The sequence below is a fragment of the Haematobia irritans genome, chromosome 4 (assembly GCF_050003625.1).
Source record: "Haematobia irritans isolate KBUSLIRL chromosome 4, ASM5000362v1, whole genome shotgun sequence".
NCBI classification, from domain to species: Eukaryota; Metazoa; Arthropoda; class Insecta; order Diptera; family Muscidae; genus Haematobia; species Haematobia irritans.
Window position 1 is genome coordinate 60,315,919 of NC_134400.1, and position 19,078 is coordinate 60,334,996.

Sequence of the window (19,078 nt, forward strand, 5' to 3'; positions counted from 1 at the left end):
CTTTGTCTTCTCCGGTACTCACCTCGCCTGCCAACTACTCACGACTGCCGTGCTCTGTGTGCCGAACTCGGTCACAGCTCTGTCTCCACCCTATTCGTAGCGTCATAGGTCAAGGACGTCATCAAGGTCATTCGCCCATAAGTTGTTTTCTAGCCGACCGTTAACCAAAACTGTGTTCCGACCCCGGTCACAGATAGGGCACCAACACCACCGATATCGCGCTGAATAAGTGTTCCGAATCCGGCCACGGCCTCGCCTGTCCTTTCCAGCTCCACGCCTTAGAGCCTCCAGCTGTGTCAACCAGCAAGCAGCACAGTTTCGTAGTATAGTTCACCATACACGAATAAACCAATAAAGCATAAAACAAAACAAAACATTGCCGTTTTCTTCCGCTGTCACTTTCCCCTATAAATTTCTGTGACGGACCCTTCCCCCGCGAGCTAACCCCAGCAGACGGAGGAAACTCGTCGTTACAATACCGAGATAAAATCTTAGTTGCGGTCGAATACCAATTTTGTCAAATTGGTTTTACTTAACTGCACTAGTTACATTTCTAATTGTTTGATAGCCTCTCTGACTCCAATATAATTGCCAAAATTGTAGAATAAATATCTGTAGTAGTCAAACAAACCACGTTTTCCAAGCAAACTTGGCAATATTTTCTCTATGATGCACTCAAAATCAAGTGTTGTACAAACTGCGTACCACAAATTCACATTTCGTACATGTTAAGTGTAGCTGATTTCCCTACAGTAAATTGGTGTAAATTAGCAATGACCCATCATAGGACTGCACCAGTTTATGGTAATTTTTAAATGTTCATATATACTAATAAATTCTGTAGCCGCTTGATATTAAAAATTTGTTGGAACCACACATTTACTAAAATACAATTAAAATTATTGATTATTCAAGATTTTGGAAAACGTTTTCCTTTCTGTTCGCAAGCTCAAAAGGAAACAGACTTTTAAGAGAGGCAGTTCCTTTAAACTATTCCAGAACGTATACTTTGAAATGAACCCGTCATGTTAATTTACCACGTCAATTACAAAGTTATTTTTGGGTGGAGAAAAATGTTGTTTTCTCGCCAAACATAAAAGGGTTGTAGAAATAAAATTCATAATGTACAAGAAAATAATATGTTCATCTTTCAAAAATAATTTTTTGTTCTAGGAGGTGATCATATTCCTTCTATGGGTGTGCTAAGGAAAAAATCTGTCCAATGCGTAGAGGAAACAGTTATTTCGCATTTTCACACAGTTCTATCAATTTGGACAAATTAGAGGATATGTTCGAATAAGGAATAACGATCGTAGAAACGATCGCAGAACTTAAGTTGCTTAATGCCCTCTCTTCGAACAAGAATAAAAAAATTGAAATCTTAGTGTTTCATCTACATTTGATCCTGACGAACTTCCGGTCCTTCTTACTGTTTCTAGTGTTCAAGTGAATCCTAGATCTCTGGTCACAATAATGCGAATCTACTGTTCTATGTAGCAATGATTTTAATTCTAAATTTTCTATCAAAAACTATCTGGTTACCTACTTTATGCAAAAAAAAAAAAAAACGAAAAATCACAGCTGATGTAAAAACCCTTAGATTTATTTAGTGTCAGTAGCGGTATGCAATACTCAACTATTGACTGTTTTTATAGCTCTTTCTGTTGCACAGTGTTATCATAACTATGAGCACTTTCTGCAAACACTTCGCGTACATTTATATCCTTAGTATTAGCACTTTTCGTTAGGATTCGAGTTAACTTAATTCTTAGTGTGCAATAGAACTGCACAGCTCCTACATTATGGAATATTTTCCTATATATTATCCTAAATAAACGCCAAAGTGGCAAGTGTTCGACATGTACATGGTTACAGGATTCCGGTATGTACACGCACACATACATACATACCCACTAACTATATTTCATATTTATTTCTATCACCACTACGATGGTATCCTCGACCCACAGCGTGAAGGAGGATTTAAAACAAAAAGCGTCAAGCATGAGATGTGAACCATAGACAAGTTAGCCTCAGCTTCTTTTGGTATTTTTTTGGGGAACATATGTAAATATCTAGAATAAATGTCTACAATTTATTGTTAAACCAAAAGAGGAGGACACATATCGAATGGAAACACAAAACTAAGAACATTGAGATAAGGAGAACAACGCTTATGTTTGCTTTACAAATGTTATTCCATTTTTCTTTAGTCGGAACCTGCGGAGTTTTTTTACGAGGGTTGCTTGAGCAGCCATGTTATAATGATGAAAGTTTTTTTTTGTGTTTAAGATCTTAGGAACGACGATTGCCACAGCCATGAATGCTGACACCTGAGTAGGACAGGTTGCTGCATAGTTAGTAGATGTATTGTCAAGGACAAAATAACAGTCATTATACGTCTGGTGAATTCCTGCGCCGTATACAGGGCATCTGTGGCAGAACTCCGACTGCTTTGAGCAGCTCCTTCAATGATGTTGTTGTTATCGACTTCATGGAGAACAGGAAAATTGATGTCAGCCATCGTTTCTTCCGTCACATACAGACGCTTGTGTTTGCAGTGCTTCAGTTTTCTGTAGGTTTTTGTGATGTTTATGTTAAATCCCTCCAGGTATTCTGTACCCTGTTCGGCAGAAAAATAGAAATAGAAGAAAGAAGAAACATAAATAAATTGTATGTTGAATTACACGAAGAGAAAGAAATATAAGTTACTTAATAAAAACGTTTATGAATAAAATGTTTAAGACAAAAAAGTATATACGGCCGAATGTTCGGCCAGGGCGAATCTGATGTACCCTGCACCATGGTTTGCGCACAAAACTCTACAACAAACTAGGGTTCTGGTGACAGTTGTAGCTGGCAAGGCAGAGTTTTATTTCTTAACATTCTATGTTCGATAAACGAAATTCAGATTATAGTATACCTAAATAAGTCTCATTAATTCTTTATCGGTTTCCATAGAGGAGTCTATGAGTAATTATGAATCGACATTAATCTATTTTCGCATGGTATTTAGAGGCCAAATTTCAAGTGGATCGGATTAAGCTTCCATTAAGCTTCAGAAGTCAAATCTTGGGGGCGATTTATATGGGGACTATATATATAATTAAGAACCGATATCGAAACATTTTTTGCAAGGTTGTTAAAGGGCATATATTAACATTACACAGCAAATTTCAACCGCAGCGGTTGAATTTGCTCTTCCAAGAGGCCTCGTAAGTCAAATATATGGTTCGGTTAATATATGGTTAATTAATATGCACGGTAGTTAAAAAGTATATACTAACATCGGGCAACAAATTTCAACCCAAGCGGATGAAATTTGCTCTTCCAAAAGCCTCCGGATGTAGTATCTGGGGATCGGTTTATATGAGGGCTATGTATAATTATGGGCTGATATAGCAAATTTTGCAAGGTTGTTGGAAAGCAACACGCAACATACTGGATCGGATGAAATCAAAATCATTTCAATCAAGTCAACTAATTTTTCGAGTGTATGTTTATTCCCAAGTCACTTGCACGATTGCTTGTTGCCTGGCTATGACGAGTTGCATGTGCAGTGGTCACAGTGTCTGCAATAGAAGGAAGGACATGTTTATCGCTTAAGTCCGGAAAAGATCTATCATAAACAGAAAAAAGTTTACAAAGAATGTACGGGTATTGCAGTACCATCTCAATGATATTAAGATTCCCCTTGGTAGTCGGGAGCACCACGACATGATGCCACGCAATATATTGACATGGTCATAGAGCTTTATTTATTTCTGCATTGGGAGTATATAGTTCTGCAGTAACGGTAAGTAATAAACAAAAGCATAACTGAAGGTTTAAAGTTGTTAAGTTTAATTCAATATGGAATTATATACAAGACATCACCAATATGCAAAAGGCTTTCTACACTGATAAAAATGTGATTTGTAATACTTGCTGATGTGAAGTTTAAATAAAACACGTGCCAAATTATGAAATGAACAAAAAAATTATTTGGTATAGCTGTTGTTTGGTATAGGTTGTTGGATAAGAAAATCTGAAGAAAAGGCAGCATTGTTTGCGAATCATTTCTGTAAAATATTCAAACCACTTGAAAGTAAATTTGTCAATGTACAAATTAGTAAAATTGATAAAGTAGATTATCTTGCAATCAAACCTGCTTCGCTGAAAGAACTGCAATATATTATTTCAAATGATCTTAGTGCTAAAAAAGCACCTGGGTATGACTTGTTAACTGGTAAAATTTTTAAAAAGCTTCCCCCTATAGCAACGAAAAAATTACTTTATATAATTAACGCTTGCTTTCGTCTAAGGCATGTTCCCTTAGAATGGAAGGTTGCGGAAATTATAGTAATACAGAAGCCTGGTAAGCCCGATCATGAAGTAACATCATACAGACCGATATCACTGCTACCTACTATGTCAAAGATATTTGAGAAACTTTTTTTAAAAAGACCGCAACCATTGTTGAATCGAAGGTTACTGATTCCGGATCCCCAATTCGGTTTCCGTAACAAGCACTCCACAGTACAACAAGTTCATCGAATTGTCGACTGTGCAGAAAGAGCATTTGAAAACAAACAAGTTTGCTCTGCTGTATTCCTAGACGTAGGACAAGCATTTGACAAAGTATGGCATGAAGGCCTTTTAACTAAAATCTACAATGATCTGCCAAAGCAATTTTACGAAATCCTGGTATCGTACTTAGACAATAGACATTTCAGGGTACGAATAGAGAATAAGTACTCGGAACTGAAACCAATTAGGGCTGGAGTACCTCAAGGTAGCGTACTTGGACCAATACTGTATTTACTGTATACTAGAGATATACCTAACACACCCGATGCGACTATTGCTACCTTCGCCGATGATACTGCCATAATTACTACTGCTAGTTCTGAAACAGAAGCTACGAATAAACTGCAAATAGTTCTTTCAAGCATTTCTAACTGGGTCAATAAATGGAGAATGCACTTAAATGAAAGTAAGTCTGTACATATTTACTTTTCAAATAAAACAAGTATATACGGCCGTAAGTTCGGCCAGGCCGAATCTTATGTACCCTCCACCATGGATTGCGTAGAAATTTCTACGAAAGACTGTCATCCACAAATTTCAACTCACATGGTTGTTAAATATCATATGCTACCACCACGTACCAAATTTCAACCAGATCGGATGAATTTTGCTTCTCCAAAAGGCACCGGAAGCCAAATCTGGGGATCGGTTTATATGGGAGCTATATATTATTATGGACTGATAGGGACCAATTCCTGCATGATTGTTGGATACCCTATACTATCATCACATACCAAATTTCAACCGAATGGGAAGAATTTTGCTCTTCCAAGGTGCTCCGGAGGTCAAATTTCAACCGAATGGGAAGAATTTTGCTCTTCCAAGGTGCTCCGGAGGTCAAATCTGGAGATCGGTTTATATGGGGCCTATATATAATTATGGACCGATATCGACCAATTTTTGCATGGGTGTTTGAGGCTATATATTAACATAATGTACCAAATTTCAACTGAATCAGATGAATTTTGGTCTTCTAAGAGGCTCCAGAGGTCAAATCTGGTGATCGATTTATATGGGGGCTATATATAATTATGGACCGATATGGACAAATTTTTGCATGGTCGTCAGAGACCATATACTAACACCATGTACCAAATTTCAGCCGGATCGGATGAAATTTGCTTCTCTTAGAGGCTCCGCAAGCGAAATCGTGGGATCGGTTTATATGGGGGCTATATATAATTATGGACCGATATGGACCAATTTTTGCATGGTTGTTAGATACCATATACTAACACCATGCACCAAATTTCAGCCGGATCGGATGAAAATTGTTTCTCTTAGAGGCTCTGCAAGCCAAATCGGGGGATCGGTTTATATGGGGGCTATATATAATTATGGACCGATATGGACCAATTTTTGCATGGTTGTTAGATACCATATACTAACACCATGTACCAAATTTCAGCCGGATCGGATGAAATTTGCTTCTCTTAGAGGCCTCGCAAGCCAAGTTTTGGAGGTCCGTTTATATGGTTGCTATACGAAAAAGTGGACCGATATGGCCCATTTGCAATACAATCCGACCTACATAAATAACAACTACTTGTGCCAAGTTTCAAGTTGATAGCTTGTTTCGTTCGGAAGTTAGCGTGATTTCAACAGACGGACGGACGGACGGACATGCTCAGATCGACTCAGAATTTCACCACGACCCAGAATATATATACTTTATGGGGCCTTAGAGCAATATTTCGATGTGTTACAAACGGAATGACAAAGTTAATATACCCCCCATCCTATGGTGGAGGGTATAAAAACTGCCTATGCTCCACTGTATTTAAATGGTTCAATAATACCTTACGCGAACACTGCGAAGTACTTGGGGATGACTCTTGACACTAAAATCAAATGGAAGGAACATGTTAAGAAAAAGAATCAGGAAATGAAAATAAAATACTCCGAAATGTACTGGATGCTAGTAGACAATAGAATATCCATCAAAAACAAACTGCTCCTATATAATCAAATAATTAAGACAATATGGACTTACGGTATCCAGCTTTGGGGCTGCGCTGCCAAACAAGAACTGGTAAAGATTCAAAAAACCCAAAACCAAATACTGCGTACCATTGCTAATGCTCCTTGGTACATACGGAACACTGACTTGCACCGAGACTTGGGGGTTAGAACTGTTGAGGAAGAAATAACCCTCAACTCACTGAAACATGCAAAGAAATTACAGGATCATGTCAACCAAGACTTAAATAACATTGTCCGGAACTACCGATCCACAAGAAGGCTGCGAAGGACAGTACCGATGGATTTAACTCCATCTCTACAATGATACCAGAAACTAGGATGTAGTTATTGAACTATTTTCCTATAAATCAACTTAGCTAGGCTACATTTTCTAGTGATAAGTTGTTGTATTAAGCTATCAAGAAATTACTAGATGAGTCAAACTCAGTCGTAATAAAATGAAAATAAAAATAAAAAATAAAAAATTGGTATAGCTAATTTCTTGCCATTTAACATTTAAATATATGACCACCACGACTATTTTGCACAAATGTCATTCTGGAGGTACAATTTTCGACCACATTTTTAAGCATTTGAGGGCGTATTTCAACAATGGCACGTTCAATATTGGTTTCCAAAGCGTTAAACGTTTATGGTTTATAAATGACTTCAGGTAACCCCACAAAAAATAATCGAGTGGCGTCCGAACGCGGAGGTCAATTCACCAATTCTCGAAATAATGTTGTCGTTACCGAATTATTGAATTCACGGTTTTGTGGCTTTATTTCTTACACCAAGTAAATTTTGTATGGCATCAAATCCTTACGCACGTCGACGAATCGATAAATTCTTCGACACTGACCTCAAAGACAACAATATTTTCTTCTATATGCACATCCAAAAGAGTGAATGTATAACGGAATTTCGTAACTACGTTCTTGATGGTTGTCTCAGACGGTCGATTATGTGCAACATAAAATTAACGAAGTGCTCTATAAACATTTTTAATTGAACAATGTTAAAATCACTTTCAAAAATGTCTTGCCAAAGAAGTTCTTTATTTTAACTTCCTAGGAGGTTCTTTTTGATTAGATTTTGTATAACTGTTTTTTTTTTCATATTTTTTAGGTTATAAGTTTTACTTTTTTGTTTCAAGTACAGTATATCTTCGCTAATCCGTGCAGATATAGTTTCGACCTCTGTCCGGATTACCGAATTGTCATATATTTAGTAAGATAATTAAAATAAAGGATACAAAAAACATTACAAATTCATTTATATAGATATAATTTATATACAACTTAAATATTTTTTTTAGTGCAAAAACTATCAATTTATTTTAGGTTGAATGAATTTCTCTCTATGTATTTTTACTGCCACTCTTTTTAATTCATTTAAAAATTTGTAATTTTTTAGTCGCATTTGTATGTTCAGTTCACGAAGTAGCTCTTCCAAACAGTTCAATTGCCTCTCCATTTGGTACGAGCAGATGGAAGTTTCTAGGACAAAGCGGCCGCATCGGAAGAAGAAAGATTGAAAAATCACATCGAGGGATCACAATGGACCTATACTGGTCTAAGTGGGCATTAATACAAGACATTGATGTCACCCTCTACAACCTAACCTAACCTAACCATTTGGTACCTTAATTTCTAGTTCTTCACATTTACTAATACTGATGTGGATGTCCCTTTTTTCTTCAGGATATTGGCTTAATAATATCTGATCTGATAATATCTTCTTCAAAAATATCGTTTCTAAACTAACGATAAATGAACGTATAAATGTCGTGACGCAAATAAACAATGCTGTCCTGACTACAGAGGAAAATATTTTAAATGTGTCCGAAAAGGTTAGTGTCGACCGGACTACTGAACAGTCCGAAATAGGATTGTTATACTACGAGTGTACTTTAAAAACAGAGTGAGAATTAATAAACAAATTATTAACATTTTGTTTAAAAAAATGCCAAATTCTTTCTAGAAAAAGGCGAATTTCCGAAAGTAGTAGAGGTCAAACAATTGTTATGTATGTTATTAAAAATTACATTTTATTGTTTATTTAGTAAAAATTATGCAGTGCAAATTCCATGTTAAAATCATCACTTCTCCGCTAATTTTGCACCACTTCCGGATCCAAAAAGAACAGTTTCTCTACTTTTTTGGCGACATTTGGCTGGGTAACACTCCAAAACGATGTATTGTGTGGTCATTTTAACTAAGTTCCATATCCTTCTCAATCCTTGCTCTTTAAAATGACATAAACAGGAAAGTCCATCTGAGTCGCATTTGCAAAATTAGAAAGTTATTGTGTGATTCAATTAAAGTACACGTGCTTAATGGACGGTGTCGAAACAATGTCGATGCGATTAAGAATTTGGATCGCGGCATTTGATGAAATATTGCCAGCATTGTCATAATACTAGGTTAGGTTAGGTGGCAACCCGATGTATCAGGCTCACTTAGACTATTCAGTCCATTGTGATACCACATTGGTGAACTTCTCTCTTATCACTGAGTGCTGCCCGATTCCATGTTAAGCTCAATGACAAGCGGCCTCCTTTTTATAGCCGAGTCCGAACGGCGTTCCACATTGCAGTGAAACCACTTAGAGAAGCTTTGAAACCCTCAGAAATGTCACCAGCATTACATAGGTGGGATAATCCACCGCTTGAAAACTTTTTTGGTGTTCGGTCGAAGCAGGAATCGAACCCACGACCTTGTGTATGCAAGGCGGGCATGCTAACCATTGCACCACGTGGCTCCCACAATACTTCCGGGATTTTCAAATCGCTTTTCCATACAAAAGCAAGATTTCAAATGTCCAAAAAGGTTATATCGAGCATAGGGGTTGGCCTGTCGCAGGGTTGAATTAAAGAAATTATGAATAATTTTTTATTTTAATTTAATTAGGCCCCCCATAAAAGTCATGCAAAAAATGCTTTATATTGTATTTATTCAAATCTCTATTAGATTTACACCTCTCATTCGCAACTTCAAACTGTTCTTGGTTTTCGTGGTCCATAATGTCCATCGAAGCTTTAGTTGCATCAGCGAATCAATTTTGAAAAATTTTAATTAGTATGGAAATTGACTCTAATCAGCCAAAAAGTGATTTTATAAAATTCTCTCTAAACAACAATTCACTTATGCAAGACTTAAGTAGTTTTTCTTCCTTCCAGTTTCTGCAGTAATTTGTGAAAGGTTAACTATGAGCGAGTACCAACCGTCACTTTTACGGCACCATCGAGTAGTTCATAGTAATTTTGGCTTGGAGTTTCCAATTGAAATAACTATATTCTCAAGTTTTTTAAACTCGCAAATAATTTTATGAACACTCCTGAGAATTTAAATTTCATCGCACATATCTTCATCTTGGATATCATTCGCTGCTTAGCTGAAGAGACTGACATATTTTGAGTTTGCGACATTTGCTACTTTTTCTACACTTACGACGTGCATGTGACGTTTACAGCTTTGCGACAGTCGCAAACCCTAAAAAGTTTGATACAGACCATCTCTGGCATAGCGTGAAAAAAGTGTTAAAAAACTTAATAAGCATCGTCAAGTAATCCTCGTATATTTAAATCAAATTATACTGTACTCAATACACACATACATGGAAAAAATGTGGAATACGAGTATCGCAAACATTGTTCTTTTGTTACTCTTTTTTTGAATATCTTCGAAAAGTGTTTGTTTGTTATAAAGATTGTATTTTTGGGAAGAAATAATCTTTTTTTGTGTAGACCAACAGGGGCTCCTTTATCAAAGATATGCGAATGGAATCAGTCCGTACAATATATGCGCCAATGAATATATTATTTTTTTAACAATAATCGTATTGTTAAAAGAGATAAGATTCGACCAAACTTTTGTCTTCTAAGTTGTAAGTTAGTCCATATGGGGCCTATATAATTATGCATCGATATGAAATGAATTGATTTAAAATTTCAGTCAGTCAAATCGGATAAAAATTGCGGTATCTAGAAATCAAATTGCGAGATCAGACAATGTGGGGCAAATTCCACGTTCCCCGATATGTTCCTGTAGCCAGGCGCCATATTAGGTGCTCAGCCATCTCATTGAGAGATTTGCGTTTCGAGTTAAGGACCGCAGAGTCCAAGGATTTTATTGTAGATTGACTGTCTGAGTATATATTAATGCGAACATTTGTTGCAACATTACTTCTCACCCAATTTGCCACCTCTGTTATTGTTAATATTTCGGTCTGAAAAACACTACAGTGATTAGGTAATATTTTCGCTATTCGAAATTCCAGGTCTTTAGAATGTACTCCGAAACCCACTTGTCCATCCAATTTGGAGCCATCGGAGTAGAAATCTATATAACATTTACTCCCCTGGGTCTGTGAGCACCACGCCTCACTGTTGCACGGATGAAAAAGACTGTTTTTCATATGTTTGGATATAAACATTATATGTTTGGAACACAAATTTTTAAACACAATATTTTTGAGTGCAAGCATATAATGTTCATAAACTAGCATAACATGTTTGGGACATATATGTTAATATGTTAGAACATATTATGTTTGGGACATAAAATGTTTGTAAATATAATATGCTTGGATGCAAACATATATTAATTTAGAAATAGCCTATAAACATATATGTGTTTAGTAGCTTGGAGCGCTATTTAACAGGGAGCGATATTGAATTAAGTTGGTGGTTGTTTGCTTGTTATTACAAAATTAACATTTTATTTTTCCTTGGGCAATTGATCAGCTACTTCTTTGATCCTTACAAACTGTGTGGTCCGCTGTTCGAAATCATACAATTGAATAATTTCTTCTACAATGTTTGTATTACAGAAAAAGGTGCTAAGAACTAAAAAATCTCGTGGAAGTGAGAAAGATGTGGGGGAATATACAATTGGGCAGAAACAAAATTTTGAGCATTCAGGTCGAAAACCTATGTTGTTAGCACCTTATTACCTGTTTATTTTCATAATTCATTATGATTGTAAATATATAAATAAATAAATAAAATTTTGAGCACAATATTGTTTGGGAGAATTTTTTTTAAGCATATAATATTTTTGGGTGCAAAATGCTTCCAAACATATTATATGTTCACATAATAACATATTGTTTTTTGGAAGACAACATTATTGAATTTGGATGCAAAAATACAAAATGTTTGGAACTTAGACTACCCAAACATATATTGTTTAGACCAATATGCTTTCAAACATATTATATATTGGAAGAGATCAAACATATAAATGTTTGGGCAATACCCAAAAATGTATATGCTTGAAGCAAAATATGTTTGGGAGTATATGTTACAGAAGCGATTTTTTGTGAGCGTGTGGGAATTAGAGTTTCAAACTTTTTGTCTGGCACGTCTGGCATTATTTTAAGGACACAAAAAACGAAGTAACACAAAAAAAGAAGCACTATATTTAAGGCTGTAGAGGGATTACAACAGACAAACAATAATTTTTTAAAAATCCAAAAAAAAAACCAGTCGTTTGAGGACCGGAACAGTTGTATTAAATTAACGGAAATTTCTTGAAAATTTAGGGTATGACCCACTTTTTCCTTCCCGTTTGGTTTATTTCTTTTAAATTAGTAAACAATTTTCAAATTTGCAAATTGCTTTTGTGTATTTCTTTCATTCCACCATTTTCCGTAATAGGGCTGTCAAGCGCAACTCAACTTAAACTACAGTTGTTAAAGATTAGTTACGGAATGGAATCATCGTTAATGTAAACAAATTTGTTTGTAGACAATATCAATAATGCGATTATCGTGAAGAGATGCAGAATCCCCCTACATGAGTATTTTAGAGTATTCTATTTTGGTGACAATAGCTTAGGTAACGTTAGTTCAATTAGTGACTTGGGTGTTGTACTTCACAGTAGGCTGAGGTTTGATGCCCACACTGAAAAACAAGCATACTCGGTTCCAAAGATTTTGTCTTTACTTTAAAAAATTTGGTATTGATTCCGAGCCAAAGAAGCGGAGAATACAAGTAAGGATACTTTCTAGACATCGAAGGGGCGTTCAATAATGTCCATCCGAGCTCGATATTAAATGGACTGATAACTCTGAATGTTGATCCATGTATACTCAGGCTGTTAGACGAACTGCTAATGAAGAGACGTATTTCAGCCACACTAGGACAAGCAAACATACAAAGGTATGTGAACAGAGGCACTCCCCAAGGAGGAGTCCTATCACCTCTTCTTTGGAATGTTGCTATAAATAGCCTTCTGGTTACTCTAGAAAAAGAAAGGATAAAAGTGGTGGCATACGCAGATGATGTGGCTCTGGCAGTCAGGGGAAAATTCCCATCCACAATCAGAGATATTATTCAGAGGGCCCTCCGGATGACTGAGAAATGGGCGAAAGACAATGGTCTTGGGGTAAATCCTGCAAAGACAGAATTAGTCATGTACTGCAACGATCGCAAAACTCCCACGGTTAGGCCTATTTCCTTAGGGGGTATTGAAATTCCCTTTGGTGAATGTGCAAAATACCTTGGCGTTATTTTGGACAGGAAGCTGAACTTTAAGCTTAATATTGAAGAAAGGGCGAGAAAGGCAACTGTAGCTTTGTACTCGTGCAAAAAGGCAATAGGAAACAAGTGGGGACTGAAACCAAAAATTGTGCATTGGCTATACACGGCAGTGGTTAGACCTATAATGCTATATGGTGTTGTAGTCTGGTGGCCGGCACTTCAGAAACCGACTTGTTTAGATAAAGTTCAGCGTATGGCGTGTTTGTGTATTTCAGGCGCATTCAGCAAGACAGGAACAAATTCCCTTAATGTCGTGCTGCATCTATTGCCTTTAGACATTTTGGCCAAACAGTCAGCTGCAACAACGGCTGTGCGGTTGCGCGAACTATCGCTGTGGTCGGAAAAAGGTTACGGTCACAGTTCTGTCCTCAAAACAATGCCAGATGTGCCTAACGTAGTGGATTACACTTTGGCGAGTCCACTTTTCGACAAAAAGTTTGAGACTCTAATCCCCAACAGTGAGGCGTGGTGCACACAGACCCCGGGGAATAAAGAATATATAGATTTCTACACTGATGGCTCCAAATTGGATGGACAAGTGGGGTTCGGAGTATATTCTAATGATCTGGAACTTCGAATAGCGAAAAGATTACCTAATCACTGTAGTGTTTTTCAGGCTGAAATATTAGCAATAAGAGAGGTGGCGAATTGGCTGAGAAGTAATGTTCCAAAAAATGTGGGCATTAATATATACTCAGACAGTCAACCTGCAATAAAATCCTTGGACTCTGTGTTCCTCAACTCGAAAACGGCCATCGACTGCCGCAAATCTCTCAATGAGATGGCTGAGCAGTACAATATTCACCTAATATGGGTGCCTGGCCATAGGAACATACCGGGGAACTGCGAAGCGGATGAGTTGGCAAGGCTAGGGACTACCTTACATATTCCAGGGGAACTAGAATTTGTTGGTATGCCCCTAGCTACCTGCAAGCTCATGCTGCGTGAGAAGGCTGTTATGATGGCAAATGTTCGATGGGAGAATTGCAAGGGTTGTAACGACACCAAGCAAATATGGCCCCATTTCAACTTAAACCGCACACTAGATATGCTAATGTTCTCGAGACGTCAGATATCACTCCTGATATCTGCTATAACGGGTCGCTGCCTGATAGGCGATTTTGCAAAAACTATTGGCGCGAAGTATAATGACTATTGTATGAGCTGTCATGATGCGGAGGAAAAAGAATCAATTAAACACCTCTTGTGTGAGTGTCCTGCATTTTGTGTAAAGCGCAAGCAACTTTTAGGAGCATATAGCTTCAGATTACTGGCGGATCTGGAAAACGTTAACTTAAGCAGTCTGCTACTGTTTTTGGAACAATCTGGTTGGTTCAACAAAGAAAAATAATCAAGAAGGTTCAGCGGTTAAAACTAGAAGTGCCCATATGTAATAGGTACTTTTAGTTAATGTGGTATCACAATGGACTGAATAGTCTAAGTGAGCCTGAATCTTAATCGGGCTGCCACTTTAACCTAACCTAACCTAAGGATACTTTTAAGACACAATTCTTTTTTAAATTTAGGTTTTGTGTACTTGCTTCTAGGAAGCAAATTTTAATTTTTCGCTTTCTCAGCTTTTTTTCTTCATATGCTATCAAAGTCCTTTAAAACGAGTTAACGGCAACTTTATTTTCCAAATTAGGACTCGACTTCCAGTAGAAATTATGCTATGTTTCAAGTAAAAGACTTCTTTAAAATAAAGTTTTGAAAAACATGTCCTATATTTGAAAGATTTTTTGCTTTGAAGTCAAGATGCAAAAAGACAATAAATTTAAAGACAATTTCTTTAAATTTAAAGAATTTTTCTGAATTATTAAAGTCAAGTTGACCTTAGCCTATAAATTTTTTCTTTCATATTAAGATACCCATTTTTAAGTCAAATCACTTAATTATAAGGACAATACGACTTCATTGAAAAGTTTATCGACTTTTGGACAAGGAAAATAACTTTATTTTAGAGAAATGCGTCTTCTATGCTAAGCAAAATTTGTATTCGTATTTTAAAGACATGAAATCTTTGACCTCACGACAATATTTTTTTCAGTGCATATGTAATGGATTTCGTATTGGTAGGACGATTTCTACCCATGATGAATCAAAAGCTGTTCGAAGTACATATTTCAGTGACCCTCACCTTCCAACTCGTAAACATTAATTTACTTGCATTAAAATGACCTTACAATGCTTAATATTTGAATACAACTAAAAAGATATGTTTGTAATTTATTTAAATACTAAACTCCAAACCTTTATTTATATACAAAGAAGCAATCACGAGCATTTACGAGTTACCATATAACTATATTTTTATTTGTTGCTATTACCGCACTCTCTTTATTGCTATTACTGCACTGTCTTTATTATACCCTTCACCACTACTGTGGTACAGGATATAATAAGTTTGTGCATTTGTATGTAACGCCAAGAAGGAAAAGTCTGAGACCCATCGTTTAGTATACCGATCGTCTTAGAATTAAATTCTGAGTCGATTTAGCGATGTCCGTCTGTCTGTCTGTCCGTCTGTTGATGTATTTTTGTGTGCAAAGAACAGCTCGCAGTTTTAGTCCGATTGTCCTAAAATTTGGTATAGGGTCCTGTTTCGGCTCAAAGACGATCTCTATTGATTTTGGAAAAATTCGGTTCAGATTTAGATAGAGCTGCCATATATATTTTTCACCGATCTGGTCATAATTGGCGTGTATATCAACCGATCTTTCTCAAATTCCGTACATCCGAATATTTTATGAGTCTCGAAAAACTTGCAAAATATCAGCCAAATCGGTTCAGATTTAGATATAGCTCCCATATATAGCTTTCGCCCGATTTACACTCATTTGCCCACAGAGCCCAATTTTTTGCTCCGATTTAGTTGAAATTTTGCACAGGGAGTAGAATTTGCATTGTTGCTATGCGTGCCAAATTTGGTTGAAATCTGTTCAGATTGAGATATATCTCCCATATATAGCTTTCGCCCGATTTACACTCATATGACCACAGAGTCCAATTTTTACTTCGATTTAGTTGAAATTTTGCACACACGCAAAGAAAAAAAACGTTTGGAAAACGTTTTTCTTTTGTTAGAGTTTTTTGAATTGCTTCGAAAATTTTAAACTTTTATCACCAAAAAAAATCGTTTGTTACAAAATTTTTATTTTTTCAATAAAAAAAGTTGTTTTTGAAACAACAATACAGTCCATTTCGTTTATATCAAACACTGTTCTTTTCTGACTTTAGGTCTTTAATAAGACATATTTTACAGTTCAAAATTTAATATACTACAATGTAATGTTGAGAAATTTTTCGGAATCTTCCGAACATATCTAGAATATATATAAAAAAAAAACAAAAAAACTTTGGTCGAAGCAGGGATCGAACCCACGACCCTTGGCATGCAAGTCGGACGTAGCAACCACTGCTCCCCGTGCCAAACTAAATGTTTGTTTCTGTTAAATAAACTTTGTTTATTCGGTTCGTGGGCGCCGCAAGCTATGCTATATAAATGTAACTTATATGGATATTTATCTATTGATGACCACAACAGGTACATAGCTCAGTGGTTAGTGTGTTGGCTTACGAAGTGCATGGTCCGCGGTTCGATTCTCCGTCCAGGCGAAAGGTAAACAAATTTTAAAAATTTATAAAATCGTATAATTTCTTCTACATTGTTGGCATCACAGGATAAGGTGTTAAGAACTAAAAAAACATCGTGGGTGTGAGAAAGATGTGAGGGAAATGCAATTAGCAAGAAAACAATGTTTTTTTGAGTTTGTCCTTATGAAATTGTTTTTACATCCTGGAAAAGAATAAACGTTTATCACAAAAAGTATATACTTTTCATCCAAATACACTTCCTTACAGCGAAAAGCAAATGAGAAACGAACGTTGTGTTTAATGTTGAACGACATTAAACCAAAAAAATTCATTTTATTTTTTCATTTCATTTTTTTCATATTGTAAATTTTTCATTTCATCAATTTCTTTAAAATTTTTGTTGCCTAGTGTAAATTCTATTTTTCGTATATTTACAATCGTCAACAGTTCATCAAATTATTCATTTCATTTAATGCTTGACGTTTGTTTCCATTCCTTATTAGAATAACTGTTACAAACAACAATAACAACACTCAACGTCATCTACAGCCAGTGTAGAGAGTGAGTGTTGCAATTGTTGTTGTTGCAAAAGATCTTTTCTTCTTTGCTTTGCCCTTGACCAACATAAAGGGAAGCAAGAAGATCAGTAGTCGTTAAACCCTTGCATCGGTCGCGTTAATCAAACAAACAAGTGTATAAAATAAATTAGACATTAACATAACAAACAAAATCAAAAGAAATAGACATTAAAGAACAAAGTGAACTAAATATCATAGAGAATTCTAACAAACAAATTAAATTGGTCATATATAGTGGAATTATAAATAAAGCTTATTAAACACAAAATTAAATAGACATAAAAGTGTTATAAATTTGATAAGGCAAAGAGTGGTAAAAATCGGACGGACATACATGACATTTTTAGAGGTCAAAGTCGACCTCAATTTTATAGTGAAATATTGAAAGGTCTATACCGACCTACATTACACCCCCATCAAAACCCCATATAAAATTAGTGGGAATTTACGCCCCCACTAAACATTTGGTCAGCTTCGAACCGGATAGTGTGTTTTTAATGGAACATAATTTTATTAAAAACGTTCAAAAATAATTTGAGATCAAAATTCAATAAATGTGAACAGTAACCTATGGATGAAAAAAGTGATTAAATTTATTAAAAATCGTTTGTGCACAAGTTATTACAAAAAAAAACCAAGTGACTTTTGACGAAAAACGGACATTTCGAAATTTAATCTTTCATCTCAAAATGCAAATCAACATAAGTGACCTTTGTAAAACACAAAATACAATTTAAAATTTCGTAATTTTCAACTTTCAAAATAAAATAAAAATTTATTATCAATTAATTTGTGCAAATTTTTGGACATTTTTCGTTTCGCTAAAACGAAAGGTGATCTAATCCATATTGTGATAATCAAACAAAAATACATTTTACAATATTTCAAAAGAGAAATAAAAAAAAAGTATTATGTGATTGTGACTTTTCATAACATTTTGGAAAATATTAAAAACATTTTGTGCATGAAAATTCAAAACAAAAGCATCAATTCAAAATTTTTGGAAAAAATTGACTTAATAAATTAATAAAAATTTTCCGATTTCATTTTTTATGTGATGTGAGTGACATTTTATAAAAGTGAAAAACAAAAATCAAAATCTTATCAAATCACTGCATCAAGTGACATTTCACAAAAAGAAGTTTGTTTTACAAAAAGTGAAGCCTTTTCAAAACAAAACTGTACTTCTAACGGTAAAACTTTTTCAAGGCCAACATCGGCAAAAAATATATTCAGTGCAAAATTGTGAACATTTTTACAAAAACAATTGTACAACTACATATTGTGCAAAAATACTGGGACATCAAGTCATCGTGCAACAACGATCAGTGACGTCATCAGCAACATCAAAGCAGTAGCAGTACGCAGAAAATCTTTACCACGCAAGTAGAAACAACAGAGCAAGCAGTAAGTACACAAACAATAGTACTCAAAATATCAAGAGACATATCTGTGACGTGTATTCAAGTGACATTCTCTCCTTGCGACTCTCAAACTTGGCCCCCTTTATTTTTGGTGTATCTTCAATGAGAATTGCCAGATCTGACTTTTTTTAACTACTTGTGGGGACATCTTTTCGACCTCACAAAATTCCAGTTTCGAATTATTTTGAACATTTTACAAACAAAAATGGACGTCGTACAAAAATTTCATAATTTGTGCGATGATTTAATCGATCTTGTAGAAACCGACGACAGCAGTCAAATCGATTATCACATCGCGACCTTAGAATTTCTTCTAAATCATTCAGAAGACTTATGGTTTCAAATACTAGATGCATTCGACAAATGTCAAGACCTCATTCAGCGAAATGCAAATCCAATAAACC

The 19,078-nt window shown here is 35.6% G+C and overlaps 1 protein-coding gene across 1 annotated transcript in view; it reads right to left on the minus strand.

Moving 5' to 3' along the window:
• Window positions 1-1,663: 1,663 nt before the first annotated feature.
• olf413 (DBH like monooxygenase olf413) overlaps window positions 1,664-19,078 on the minus strand; it is a 341,496-nt gene continuing 324,081 nt past the window's right edge. The window contains exon 11 of the mRNA XM_075307787.1: window positions 1,664-2,623. Coding sequence (XP_075163902.1) covers window positions 2,288-2,623 — 336 coding nt within the window. The 3' untranslated portion in view covers window positions 1,664-2,287. The remainder of the gene's footprint in view (window positions 2,624-19,078) is intronic.